Source organism: Copadichromis virginalis, linkage group LG1 (assembly GCF_057382275.1).
Source record: "Copadichromis virginalis isolate Kocher_CV1m ecotype Utaka linkage group LG1, C_Virginalis_male_GT1.1, whole genome shotgun sequence".
NCBI lineage: Eukaryota > Metazoa > Chordata > Actinopteri > Cichliformes > Cichlidae > Copadichromis > Copadichromis virginalis.
The window spans coordinates 37753172-37768501 of NC_140618.1; the positions used below are offsets into that span (position 1 = coordinate 37753172).

Sequence of the window (15330 nt, forward strand, 5' to 3'; positions counted from 1 at the left end):
ACATGGTATAAAGAAGCAAAGGATCAAAATCAGAACCACTAAACCTCCGTTAGACTAGAGAAAATTGTATAACTACAGGTCTTAGGCTAAAGGGGGAAAAGGAGAGGTGTGCCAAGCAGGGTTTCCAAGAAGTGTGGAATCAGGGCCTGGATACTGCCAGCATTGCAAAATAGTATCAGCATAATTGACAAAAGGCTAGACCCATAACTGACTGCTACAGCAGAGACTACGTTCTGGCAAAGATGAGGCGGTGGGGCAGAACAATTCAAAGAGAATTGATTGTAAAAGTAGCTGCCACTGCTGCTGTTCAGGCTGTAGTGCACACCTGCAATCCTGTAATCAAGCACAGACCAAGACAGAAAGAAAGAAAAGGAAACTGCAGGAACGGCAGGAGAGGAGATATAAGAGTTATGCACCAGTGGTCTATTGTATTGTGAATGACTTCAGCCCAATCTAAATGATTGATATAGATTGAAAGCACAAAACCATAAGAGCTGAAACACTGAAGGATCCAGCTGTCATACAACAACACAGCAGCAGTACTTCCTTACTTTGTAACAACAGTGTTCATGGCAAAATGGTAACATGGTAACATTCCAAATAGAGACCAAAGCAGACGTACAGCACAACTGTTGTGCTGCTCTGACTGCACAACAGCTGTGCTGTTATTAAATGTTTACAGTATAATACCAGCGTAACGCTCTGCAGACTGTCGCATGCAAAATGCAAGACACATGCGCAGGACAACTCAGACTTGTGTCTGAATCCGTTTGTTTTTTTCAAACTCGGATAAAAAGTCATTTCAAAATGAAGTTTTACATTTGTTTATAAATGAAGGATTTGGTGTATAAAATGTTGGGAGTAATGCAGTTACAGTTTCTCTCAAGCGCTCTCCAGCTGCTCTAACAAATGAAGAAATCTTCATTTGTTAGAAATCGTCATCTTACTCTGGGGTGACATGCCACTGAAATCCTCCCATTTGAGAAGCGAGTCGTGTTATCAGTTAAAAATTATAGTTCACAGAATTTTTCGTTATTTCTGTTTGACCTTTAATATCATCTAACATTATTTACAGGAGTTCTGAAACATTCACAGATTTTATGTAGATTACATCTTGCATTGCAAAAGACTATTTTTCAATTCAGTTCAATTACATATAGACAGCGCCAACTCACAACAACAGTCGCCTCAAGGTGCTTTATATTGTAAGGGAGACCCTACAATAATAAGACTACTTCTTATAGTTGATGTAGTATGATAATGTCGTAAGATCTTCCTAGCAGCTTTATTAAATGAGAAGGACACAGTGTTGGTTATGATAAATAAGGCTCACTATGTGCTGTAACATTTTCTACATGTTGGATTTTCTTTGTTACTATGTGCTGCAACTATGTTAGACAAGAAGAAAGAGCCTGTCTGTGTCTGTGTGATCTTAAAATAGCTCATCAGCAAGGTTTGATTTCACACAGAGGGAGAGCAGACGCTGGATGGTCTGTGATTTGTGGGGAGAGGAAGCCACTAGCTGCCAAACGTCGGCATTACAGGAATCCCACTAAGCCCCTATTCTCCAGCTGACACAACAATGACCTTCAGTAAAGGATTTAATGTGTCACGTCTCAAGCTACAGACTGAGACCGAGGATAAAATGATTTGCAAGGCAGAAAAATGTATAAGTGTTTGTGCCAGTGTCCAATAGATTTCTATTATTACAAAAGAATAAATAAATTATAACAAAAGCCTTCAGAAATGTCAGTCCTGTAATAAACTATGAAAAAAATATTTCACTTTATTGTCCAGCTATAAATAAACTAAGAAATTAAAGAGAGTGATGCATTTGGAGATAAAATTGAGAAAAATTAATTTTTCCAATATATAATTTATTTGTGAAGGATTATTTGGGGTTGTGCAGAATGTAAAAATCTGATACCAGCGTAATTTACTTGTTGCCTGTCTGAACTGTAGTGAAAACAAAATACATTTACTATGATTAATATGACTATGAAATAATGTAAAAGTGATAAAAAAAACTTTGATGCTGCTTCATACTTTTATTACAGTATGATGATGTCAGCCTGTTATTGTGAAACTGTGATGTCGTAGGGAGTCATGCAGAAAAAATAAAAATTGTGTTGTACAGCCCGCTTCATGTTCTTTCATATGACATATTATTTAATAAGCTTTCTTGATTTTTTTTTCCAAGGTCAACTTTGACCCTGGGCACTAACAGTGAAGGTCAAGGTCAAATGCTTAGCCAGCCTGGGTACTTATGCCCCCCACGGCCTAGTATACTGTTTGAAGACAATTAATAACAAACTGTGGGTAACATAAAGTTTTTACTAATTTTCATATTTAATGTGACCTTGACCTCACCAGAATTAAATCAACTTGAGCTGTCATTGCTATTATTGTTGTTATCTGCTATCACACAAGATTTGAAATATCTTGAAAACTGGACACTGGATTGCTAACAAACAGACAAACATACGAAACCGATAACACACTCACACCCTTGGGAAAAATTCACTCATTTAAATCTTTATTGATGAAAGACTGGAAAAGAAAAACACATATGGTCAACTGTACAACTGATGGATGGAAATGATTCAATATGTGAATGGAATAATTAATTTGGAAAAAATGAACAACTTTGTTTTAGCAGGATCTTTGTTACAAACTTGTTGAATCTTTTCAGAAATTCTGCAAATAATTTTGTAAATGTTTTGTACAATTAGAAGACAGCCATGTGAAGTTGGCAATCCTGCATTGCATGTGCTGAACACTGCGTTTTAAATAGTATATTGTAATATGTAGTGTGTAAATGAATGCTCAGTAGTGTTAGTTTTACTAGCTGTGTGGAGGCAGTGACACCACCAAGTGCTTTTGAGCACAAAACAGTTTTGATTTGTTTTCAAAGGTTTTGCCAAAAGAGATTTTTTGTGATTGTAGATTGAAACAAAAAACTATTAGCATGTGACTTCCAAGAGTACTGTTCATATCACTTTTTATATAAAAGCACCTTAACACATTTTTGAGGGAAAAACAATGCCGACTCTACAACACATATGCAGAAGTGGTTTCATGTTGGGTCTTGTGACACGTTCCAACAGTCAGAGGACTGGTTCATGGTCTGATTGCTCAAAAAGCAGTGATTGACCATCAGCATTCACAAACTGTAAAACCTTTTGTTTGAAAGTAAAGGTCTGATTATTTCTTAATGTTTGAATGGCTTCTGTAAAGATGTGAACTGATATGCTTAAAAGGACTAGCACAATGTAAGGTTAAATTACAATTTTTTGTAAAATTGTGCTTAATGAGTAATTAACACCAAAAAGTCAATATATTACACTCGGCTAATCCTTTCAGTACTTACTAGTGATGTGTCGGTCGCGAACGAAACGGCTCTTAGAGCTGACTCTTTGAAGTGAATGACGCGAGCCGGCTCCTTATCAAGAGCCATGGGGTTTTTTTTCTCTTTCTCTCACCCTCTCTCTCACTTTTTTCCCCGCTTCACTCCGCACGCGAGCCTTCTGCTTTGTGCTGAGCAGAGGGGGGAGGGGCGGTAGTTACACTCGCAGTAGCACAGGAACAGAGCGGGAGGGAGAGAGAGAGCCAGGGTCAACAATGTCACATTAGAAAGGTATAGTAATCATCCACAACTATTTTCAGTTGCAGATGATAAAGGATTCAGAAAGTTTATTCATGCAGGCCCATATGACAGAGAATGTGCATGTTCTTTTTGTTTTCATATTTTTTCATATTTATATTTAATTGTGTTGTGGTTTGCAGTGTTTTGTGTTGTTTCACTTTAAATTTGTTTAAAAGGAAAAAGCTGAAAATTTTAATACTTAAAAGTTGAACTGTGAATAGTTGGTTTTTGTATTATATGATTTATTTATTACATTTTATGTGGAGTGAATAAATAAAAGTATATTTACGGTGGCCCCTACAGACAAAGCACATACAAACTCCGAAACACGTACAAACTCCAAAACACATACAAACTCCAAAACACGTACAAACTCCAAAACACGTAGTAACACAACAGAAGTGCAGGATGCTAGGGGCAGTTTTGAGCTTTTGTTACCTAGTGGCTACACAAGCCAGGACGTACCAACGACCGGATTTGGTGTGTGGTAATAACAGGTAAATGAACATTTACATTTTTTTAATTATTTGAATATACATGAGTGCTTGTGTATAAATACACAAACAACACACATATGCTTCCAACTGTGTAATTTAAGGGATCTAGGCAGCTGTTTTGGAAGTTCAGTTAACACTAGAAATGTGTTTTTGAGTTTGTATGCGTTTTGTCTCTAGGGACCACTGTATATATTTAGATATAAACATATATAAATAAAACCACGGGTTTTTTTTTACATTAGTAATTCCTTTTGTGCATAATTTTATATTATTGTTAATAATTAATTAATTAAAGCAACAAAACAACCTGAAGAGTCGGTTTGGAGCCGAAAGAGCCGGTTCTCTAAAAATTAAAACTTTCTACTTCCGCTGACAAGCCGGTAAAAAACCGGATGTGACTTCATTTTTGGGCAGGTGACTACCGTCAGCTGATTAAAGTCGGCTGTTTGTGGTCAACAAGGCGAAGTGCTCAGTCATTGTTGTGGAGTGTGTTTCTGTGATTTTCCAGCCGTTACAATGAGGTCCTTATTCCTGTTTGTCATCGCAGCGTTAGCCTTGACTAACGACGCCTTGGTGCGGTAAGGGAAATATTCCGTTTGTTAGCCTCCTGTTATTTCGGCTGGACTCACTGCTAGCTCGTCTGTAATGCAACTTACCATGAATAACACTGCAATACGCGACAGTCAGGCTGTGCTTCATAGGAGCTGTTTTTGGTAGCAGGCAGCCAGCTTTATTCTTACATTTATTCAGCTTGTTTTAGCTAACAAGCCCGCATCGTCTCCCGTGTGCTCATGGTATTCTCTTTGTCTGTTGGTCTTGTGACTTGTGCCCCCCGTCGTCCAAACACACAGCTGTTTATCAGCGGAAAGCAAAGACGCTTCCAGAAAATCCAGACGTAATTAATCATTTATTATGGCTCACTTTCGTCGGGTAAAGTAAACTAGGTTGGCCGGTAGAACAACATGGCGTGTAGAAGGCTCTCAAATTGAAAACAGCTGTAATTAATACACCTGAGCTTTATCTGCACTAACATGTCAAAACGCCTACTGTGCGGACTGTGCCTGTTACAGGTGTTTTTCTTCCTGCCTGGGAGCCGTTAAAAGCGCCACAGTGAAGCTAAATGTCTTTGTGTTTACTTTGGGTCTAATAATAATAAGTGTATAAGTGCTGAACAGACATGCGCAGACAGACACGAAAACTATATTTATAACACAAACAGATCTATAGATGAATATATAGGGAGGGAGGTGCCGGTATGAAGGAATGCTGAAAGAAATATATTTACAATCCTATTCAGTAACAACTACTGCCATAAAATCATGATCCCAGACGTGAGTTGAAGAACAAAGTAAGCCCACTAGTTCAGTATTAAAACAGGTTTTGGTATTTATGAAAATCGAATTTCTCGGTCCCTCCTTTATACTTACTACCACATCTATTACTGCTACTAATATTAGTACCATTGTCGTTAATAGGAATAAATGTAGGAATAATAATAATAAGACATTATTACTGAGTGTGAATTTAGACCTAAATTAGGGCTAACATGGAAGAATTATATGTGATAGGTGAAGTCACATGTATTTAATACGTAGTATAAAGGAATATTTAGATTGAGAAGAATGACTTTTATCCATTTTAAATTATACATTAAATTAAGCAGGGCTCAGATTCTGAGTAGAGTTAATCGACAGCCTGTTTTCTGACATTCTCAGATTTTCTGTTGTTGGTAATTAATTGTCAGATGAACATTAAAAACTCAGTATGGGATTTTGTTGTACGTCTTGGTTTTAAGCGTAGCAGTAAGATGGTGATTAGTGTTTCCTGAAGCCTTTGGGTCACATGTTTGTTTCCTGCATAGCTACAGTAAAATAGAGGGACTTTCAGTAGAAGGGTTTACGCCTAGTTTACATTTACAGAAGCAATGAACCCTACTAGCATTTTCATTTCAAGAGGGCAGAAGAAATATTTTTTAAAGTTGATCATGTCATGCTTGCCTTATGGGTGGTGCACATTTTTGCAGCCCTGTTGCAGAACATTTTGTAGATAAGATGTGGCCCACTTGCTACTTCCTTATCTGCGAGGCGTTAGTATTAAAATGTGTTAATATTTCACAAAGGAAACTCAGTGGACTGAAGATTTTCTCTTTTTTTCCCCGTGGTTTAAACTTGATAGAAGACATACTTTTAAAATTGTCACTGGGCAGGTTGTTTGTGGTTGTGCAGTGTGAGCAGAGAAGGTTGAGCTTCACTGTTAAAAGTGAACACAACATCGACCTGAGGGTGGGGTCGATGTTGTGTTCGACCCCACACAACATCGACTGTACATCAGTACAGTCGTGTTGTACTGATGTAACTCTCTCTGGTAATTAACGCTAAGTAATGGATTAATAGTTGAACTAATATCGCTCACCAAAACTGAAGCACAGAGTTTCCATGAAAATGTAGAAAATACTCCAAGAGCACAAATACAGGCAACAGGTGCAGTTCAGGGGCTTGAATTTGCAGAGGTGAGGCCACAGCACACAGTTACTGGCTACAGCTTATAGTGCTGGCACTGGGGAAAGTGGCTTCACCCCTAATGTTAGTAATTAACAGAATCATAATGAGTGATTTATTCTTTTGATTTAAAAAAAGGAACTTATGTAAATCTTTTGTGAAGGCAGAAACTGGAGTTTTTCAGGAGGCCCAGGAGGTAGCTGCCTTCACGGCTAAGCTCACAGGGAGGCTAAAGCTTTGGTGTGCTTCTAAACGTGTCGCCACACTTTCTGAACCAACTGAACACGAAATGTTACATTTCTGCAGATCACAGATCTAGGCATTCAGACTTGTGTTATGTCACTGCAAATGAACAGAGCAGTCTAATTTTGTTTTCCTCTTTTCAGAATTCCCTTAAAGAAATTCCGTTCCATCAGACGTGAATTGACCGACTCGGGGAAAGGAATCAAGGAGCTTGTGGCTGACAAACACTCCCTTAAGTACAACTTTGGCTTCCCCTCGAGTAACGGACCCACTCCAGAAACCCTTAAGAACTACCTTGATGTAAGCGTCACTCTCCAAACTGGCAACCTTAAAGTCTTCACTTTCCTTAATGCACTTTTCACAAGTTTAAAACCCTCGCAGGGAGAGCCACAACAAAGGTCTTCTTGTGCTGTGGCTGCCTCAGCCTTCCTCTGTAAATCCTCCAGCAGTTTGGAAAAATAGGCTCGTCTGTCAGGCAGAGTCATTCCCAGCAAACACATTATATTTTTTAACAAGGCTGATTCACAGTGAGAGACTGAGAGACACAAGAGGAACAGGGACTATCTGACAGCTGACTCATTGATCTGGAAGCTGCAGGATCCTAATGAGCCTACAGAAGACTGGTTAGCACTGTTTTACTCAACACATCGTGGAATCAGTTCTTTTGTCTTCAAATACTCAGTCAGCTTTTATAGGTTATAAAGAGACAAAAACCAGACTTACAATTTTGAGTAGACCAAAAACATCAAGGTTTAAACAAAAACTAAAGCTAATAATAACCGTTATAACAGGACGAATCTATAACATGACAGTTGCTCTGTATTAGTTTCAGCCTAATCTACCCAGAAAACAGGGAGGTTTAAATGGTTTTTCTTTTATATAATCAAACCAAAAGTGAAATTATTAATTGTCTTCTTGTTATCTATCATAAGAAAACTGCTGCTTGCTGTCTGCTCATGAGTTTTAGTATTCCTGCTGCTTTTCCATCATAGTTTGACATTTGTGTCCCTGCAAGGCTGAAACGTGAGAGTCTTCACAGACAAACCTAAACTGTGAACAGCCAAAATCAATCACTGGAGCAATCAAAGGAACGTGACTTCTACATTTTGCTCAGAAAAAGGAAGCGTTGTGTGACCGCAGTGACTGGGCAGAAATGTCGACACTATTTTGCAATGAAGGTTTCGATCTGAGAGATTTTGTGTCACATGAAATGGAAGTTTGCTTCATGTCCTGAATTTATGGGGTAGTCATTTCTTTTGTGTAGCAGCTGATTTACTGCTATGACTCACTTCTTATTTGACCTGCGTCCTAATAACATGTGCTGATACTGACAGACGTAAAAACAGGCTGGCTCACTTTTACATGTACGATGAGACTTTGTTGTAGACCTGGTCCTCTTTAGGTTACTATAACAGAAGATCAGCTGCATAGTTCTTCTTTCAGCTCAGCTAACTGATCGATTTCTTCCTTTTCCATCCAGGCCCAGTATTATGGCGAGATTACCCTGGGAACACCTCCTCAGAAGTTTACCGTGGTGTTTGACACGGGTTCCTCCAACCTATGGGTGCCCTCTGTTCACTGCTCTTTCTTCGACATAGCATGCTGTAAGTTATCAGCTCCAAAACACAAGGCGTTCATGGCGTTGCCGTGCAGAATCAGATTACCTGTGATCACACAAGAAGATTTGTTTGAACAAACAAAGCACAGATTACAGAGACGGATTAAAATGTGTGTTTTTGTTTCTCAGGGCTTCACCACAAATATAATTCTGCAAAATCCAGCACATATGTGAAGAATGGAACTTCCTTTGCCATTCAGTATGGATCTGGCAGTTTGTCGGGCTACCTCAGTCAGGATACATGCACTGTAAGTTTCAGCGGTCCCACATTAGTGTATAGTCGGAGTCAGTTCCTTCTAATTATTCGTCCTGCTCTTTCAGATTGGAGACATATCAATAGAAAAACAGATCTTTGGAGAGGCCATCAAGCAACCCGGCGTCGCTTTCATCGCAGCAAAGTTCGACGGGATCCTCGGCATGGCCTACCCGCGCATCTCCGTGGATGGGGTGGTTCCGGTGTTTGACAACATCATGAACCAGAAGAAGGTGGAGAAGAACGTCTTTTCCTTCTACCTGAACAGGTGAGAGCAGCCGTTTCTAAGCTCAAGCTCAGAGTGTTGGGCTGCAGAGTGACCTGCTCAGAGTTCATGTTTTCTAACCTTATGTTGACGTGTTGCTGGTTAGTGTGAACGGGACACAGCTGTAAAAGACCAAGATGGACAAACAAGTGTTTTTAGTGAAGCAGTGAGCCTTGTGGGTAATGTCAGTGCCAGGTTTTTGGTACTTTTGCTATTTGTTTTATATTTGCTGTGTTTAACTGAGTGTTTTGTATGCTGCTGAAGGTCTGAATGGATAATCTCTTACATAACAAGAAAATCACACGACTGTTTCTCCCTTTAAGATTAAGTGTTTTCAGACAAACACTTGGGCAGGTGCTAATATCAAAGCTTGCTGTTCATCAGGAACCCTGACACAGAACCTGGTGGTGAGCTGCTCCTGGGAGGGACCGACCCCAAATACTACGACGGTGACTTCCACTATGCCAACATCAGCCGGCAGGCCTACTGGCAGGTCCACATGGATGGGTAAAGGCTCAGATATCGTACTCATACGTGCTTAATTTCTGAAGCGATGCTTAAAACATTCACCTGAAAAATGTTTATCGAGTGTTTAACAAACTTATCAGACCACCTGTCGTTTAAAAACAAGAAAACCGTGTTTAAAAACTACTGAAATTCATGTTTTCATATGTGGCACATTGGACTGCTTCCAGATGTCAGAAATGAATCAAGCGTAACATTCAAGTACTAAAACATAATTCTATTTTAGCATCAGTTAGCACATGTGGGGGGATTAACCATTACAACACTGTTTAATTTAGGCACTGCTAAGCAAGCATTTCTGGTCTCATGTCTGAAGATTCACTGCTTTGCTTTGTTTTGCATCATCATCATCAGAAGTTTAATCTTTGATTTTTAGTTCTTGTTTGGACAGAACGAGATATCTGGTGGCCCAGCTTGATCACCAAAAACCCACCAAAATTGAAATTAACTTTCATGTAAGCTATGACAGAGTTTAGCCCCCTGCATCCCGTATTGAATGAATGGTTATTAAAACAGTTGCATCAGTACCTGAAGTCTGAAATATGTTGGACAGCAAATGAACACAAATTGGTCAAACAGGTCAGTCTGAAGGAGTTTCAGTCAGTACGTGTTTGAATCACTTCTTCCAAAGTGATTAAAATTTAGGACATTTAGTTGAGTGTCTTCGTGTAGCGTGAATGTTTTTGTATGTGTTTGACAGGATGACAGTTGGCAGCCAGCTGAGTCTGTGCAAGAGCGGCTGTGAGGCCATCGTAGACACTGGGACCTCTCTAATCACTGGCCCCGCTGCCGAGGTCAAGGCCCTGCAGAAGGCCATCGGAGCCATCCCGCTCATCCAGGGAGAGGTGAGAGCAGTCCTCACCTTTAATCTGCTGAATAACACTGTGATATAAAATCCTTCAAACATCACTCACACAAATACAATACAAAACAAAGTGTTGTTGAAATGTGTGTTTTAGTACTTGGTGAACTGCAGTAAGATCCCATCGCTGCCTGTCATCACCTTCAACGTAGGCGGACAGAGCTACACTCTGACTGGAGAGCAGTATGTCCTCCAGGTGAGACTGTTTCCAGCAGAGGGCGGCAGAGCGTCCCCATCTGATGTGACAAAACAACACTGTGACTGTGTTTCGCGTCATTAAAGTCCAAACAAATGCAGTTTTGTTGGATTTAGCACAACCGGCAGAGGGCTGGCTTCGTGTCTGAGGAGGGATCAGTTTGTTTTCCTCGTTCCTGCTCACGAGCGCTTCAGATTCTCTGAATTATGTAAAAGATGGTCGTTTCATGTTCACCTGTTCTTGACTTTATCTTTGTCTTCCTATTAGGAGAGTCAGGCTGGGAAGACTATTTGTCTAAGTGGCTTCATGGGATTGGACATCCCTCCACCTGCTGGGCCCCTATGGATTCTGGGAGACGTTTTCATTGGCCAGTACTACACAGTCTTTGATCGTGACAACAACAGGGTGGGCTTTGCTAAATCCAAATGAGCCCATCCTGCACTTTTGAGGAGCATGTCCAAGTGCAACGCTACAAATCTAAGCTGCACACGTTTTCTGTTGCTTTGCAATCAAACGGTATAGAGCAATAGATTTTATGGAATAGACTAAATGCACTGATCTGAACAATATGTAAGATTTCCAAGAGCAGGAGAAGCAAATAGGATACTTCGTGAGTTGTGTGATAAGTGTCTAAGAGCAGTCGATTATAAATTTCCTGCCCATTCAAGTGATCCTTTTTCTTTTTTAATCAGGGATTTGTTTTAAAAAGAACTTTTGAATTTGTATTTTTGGGAGGAAGATGGTATCTACTACTGATAGGTGTGTCTTTTAATCTGACTAGCTTCAATAAACAATTTTTAAAATATGATCCGTTTTGTGTTTTGAGTGAATTGATTTTGGGTGGTTCTTTTAAAGACACAGTCTCTGTAAGTTTTAGAAAAGTACACATTTCCACCTGTTGTCTAAAAGTCTGTTTTGAAAAGTGTTACGTCATCAGATCAGAGTTAGGGCGTTTGTGGATGCTAACTGTAAGCCATCGCCAGTGGTGCTTCACCATGAGTCATCATGACAATGGCTAAGTATGAAGCAAAGCCTCCAGTTTAATCCACTGAGGAATTTGGTGATATGCAGGGGGTGAGCTGTTGAAGCTCAAACTTTGAGCACTATTGTCTATTGTACATTTCAAAATTGTTTAAGAGCATTTTATTGAATCCTAGCTTGGAACACATCCAGACTAATCAAAGAGTCAAATTAAACTACATTTAGTACAGCTTTCTTTACCATTTGACACCGATCTTCACTGTCAAACGTTCACATCTTCTCAAACAACATGTCAGGAGTGTGAGGTGTTTTCCCATTAAAGGTTCATCAGTGTTTGTCCATAAGCCTTGTTTTATTAACTGAGTCCTACAGTATAGTATAGTAAATATTCCAGCGCGTGGATGAGGCTGACAGCTGTAGTTTGAGTTAACGGTTGGCAAATATGTTAAATATAAAAATAATCTAAATTATATTATGTTTGTAAAGACACACATTTCCACAGATTAATAAAACTGTTGCTTTGATATTAACTGAATAAGAAACTGCAAAATGTCAGTCAGTTGCCTGAAGGAGGGCAGGAATCAGAGGAACCTGTCAAATAAAAGCTGCCAGTACGTAGCTTAGGTTTACAGAGTCTATTACCCAGATAGATGACTCGGAGTTTAGCTTAACTCTCTTTCTGAAACAGAACATATATATTTTCCCTCAGCTCACAGTTGACAAACCCAGAATTACCACTCCTTCAACTCTCTGGACCCCAGATCTCCATTAAGGACCTCTTAAAACCACTTCCCTGTACAGGAAGATGGTTTTATAGTATGTGAATAAAAATGTGCGACAACCAACAAGACTCAAACTTTATTATTCCCTCAAGTGCTTTACATCAATCACTATAATGTACAAAATATCAGCTATACATAAACCATAGATTTCCCCATAAAAGTAGTTATTTTAACCAACATTCTCAATAAATACATATAAATACTAGTGCTTTCAGCATTAATCTCCTTAAAATAACGTTAACGCCACGTGGGGCTGCACGGCGTCAACGCGTTAGCACAGTTAGCTCTTTAAAGTGTTAGCGCCATGCAGCCCCACGCATGGGGTGAGATTTGCCGCGTTAATGCGGTTATAGCGTTAACGTCATTTTAATGAGATTAACACTGACAGCAGTAATAAATACACATATAAAATCTTTACAGCTGTTTAGTACTCAGTAGATAAAGTTTTACCATCAAATCATTTTCTCAACCTGGAATCACAACAAAACCGCTTTAGTTTCATAAAGTTCATAAACACTGTGTGTGGAAATGATGACAGCTCTACACAAAGAAGTTACTCACTGCTGCTAAAAGCAGAACCAGGCGACACTTTGGGGTGTCTGGTGTTTAGCATGGGTAATTTGTGTTGCAATGTGGGGTTGAGTTCCTGAAATTTCAATGTTGAAACCATACAAATACATGATAATCAAGTGAATACTGATAACTAACCCCCAACCCATTAATGCACCCCCCCCCCCCCCCCAAAAAAAAACAAAACAAACCAAAACCAAAAAACAAAGAAAAACCTCACATTACCATTTTCTAATAAGGCACCACTTATCAGTGGGTTTATTTAGTGTCAATAAATCTTTTGCTAATGGCTTATAGAAAAATGAAGCACACAAAGGCAGACTGCAGTAGGCACATAGTGTGAAGGCACTTTACTGGATAGAAGATAATCTTTAAGGTCTCCGCTGTTTAAGTAGAATCACATTTTACTAACATCAGGCAGGAAGAAGTAGCAGGTACTGCTAGTTAGCAAAGCTAGGCTACATAGCCCTTAGCACCACTCCTATCCGCTCCTGTGGCATAGCTAATGTTTGGTGCGCTTGTTACGAGGCGATATCAAGAGCCTACCTTCTGCTAACCGTCACAACATTTTTGACATGGACAAAAAAAGCACATAGGTGAAAGACAAACACATGCACAGGAAGTTTATTTCTCATTTTAAGCATAAAGATATAAAAAATGTAAACATTAGCCTAGCTTAATATTTATGTTTCTTAGCTTAAATAGCTGCTATGTTTCCTGCATTCTATTGTGAATAAAATACAGGCTCATTTACGTTTTAAATAGTGTCCAAACTTTCTTAGAACTTTGGTTGTATATGATGTTGTAATATTTATGACACACCATGCAGAAACCATGGTCTCTCTCACTTTTTTTCCGCTTCACTCCGCACGCGAGCCTTCTGCTTTGCGCTGAGCAGAGGAGGGAGGGGCGGTAGTTACACTTGCAGTAGCACAGGAACAGAGCGGGAGGGAGAGAGAAAGAGAGCCAGGGACAACAACGTCACATTAGAAAGGTATAGTAATCATCCACAACTATTTTCAGTTGCAGATGATAAAGGATTCAGAAAGTTTATTCATGCAGGTCCATATGACAGAGAATGTGCACGTTCTTTTTGTTTTCATAGTTTAATTTATATTTAATTGCGTTGTGGTTTGCAGTGTTTTGTGTTTTTTCACTTTAAAAATTTTAAAGGAAAAAGCTGAAAATTTAAATAGTTAAAAGTTGAACTGTGAATAGTTGTTTTTTGTATTATATGATTTATTTATTACATTTTATGTGGAGTGAATAAATAAAAGTATATTTACAGTGGCCCCTACAGACAAAGCACGTAAAAACTCCAAAACACGTAAAAACTCCAAAACACGTAAAAACTCAGAAGCACATAAAAACTCAAAACACGTACAAAAGACAACAGAAGTGCTCCAGAATGCTAGGGTGCAGTTTTGAGCTTTTGTTACCTAGTGGCTACACAAGCCAGGAAGTACCAACGACTGGATTTGGTGTGTGGTAATAACAGGTAAATAAACATTTTTTTTTAATTATTTGAATATATATGAGTGCTTGTGTATAAATACACAAACAACACACATATGCTTTCAGTTGTGTAATTTAAGTGATCTGGTAGCTCTGTTTTGGAAGTTCAGTTCATGCTAGAAATGTGTTTTGGAGTTTGTACGCGTTTTGTCTCTAGGGGCCACCGTAAATATTTATATATAAACATATATAAGTAAAACCACTTTGTTTTTACATTAGTAATTCCTTTTGTGCATAATTTTATATTATTGTTAATAATAAATTAATTAAAGCAACAAAACAACCTGAAGAGCCGGTTCAGAGCCGAAAGTGCCGGCTCTTTTTAGTGAGCCGAACCGAAAGAGCCGGTTCTCTAAAAAGAGCCGGAAATCCCATCACTAATGCAAATGGTATTCATTTGTAGGCTACAAGAAGCTGTGAATCGACCACAATCCACACCCCGTTACAGCCCAAAGACAGAAAAGCTGCTAGCATCACCAGCGGGGGAGGTTTTTCTTGCTGTCTGACATAAATGATAGTGTCGATGGGATCTCCCTCCCACATCCAAGAGGTTTGCTGGGACAATGATGGAAGATGAGTTCTTTATTTGCAGTTTATGCATGAGAAACTACTTGATAAATTACATTTTACAGATGTAGCTTTGAGAGATATTTGCAGACAGTGAATGTTGGAATGTTCAGTTGTTCTTGATTGTGTCATTGCTTGACTGTTGTTGTCTCAGTCGGAGGTTTTGGCCAGTGTCTCCCATGCTGCGTCACGTTTATATTGCAAGGTAAGATGTCAAAGAGCCGCAGCCGAGAATTAACTGGACTTAGCCCAAAACTAGAATGAATGCATTTTAGTTTTGTAGCTCTAACACCATCAAAGCTTCTATAGCTG

The 15330-nt window shown here is 39.1% G+C and overlaps 1 protein-coding gene across 1 annotated transcript; it reads left to right on the forward strand.

The window, feature by feature from the left end:
• The first annotated feature begins 4528 nt into the window (after positions 1–4528).
• Positions 4529–11411, forward strand: ctsd (cathepsin D). Its single transcript, XM_085461571.1, has 9 exons — positions 4529–4721; positions 7028–7184; positions 8365–8488; positions 8632–8750; positions 8824–9023; positions 9405–9527; positions 10246–10390; positions 10505–10603; positions 10871–11411. The coding sequence occupies exons 1-9, from the start codon at positions 4660–4662 to the stop codon at positions 11030–11032; spliced, it is 1191 nt and encodes a 396-aa protein (XP_085317697.1). The 5' UTR covers positions 4529–4659; the 3' UTR covers positions 11033–11411.
• Positions 11412–15330: the final 3919 nt, after the last annotated feature.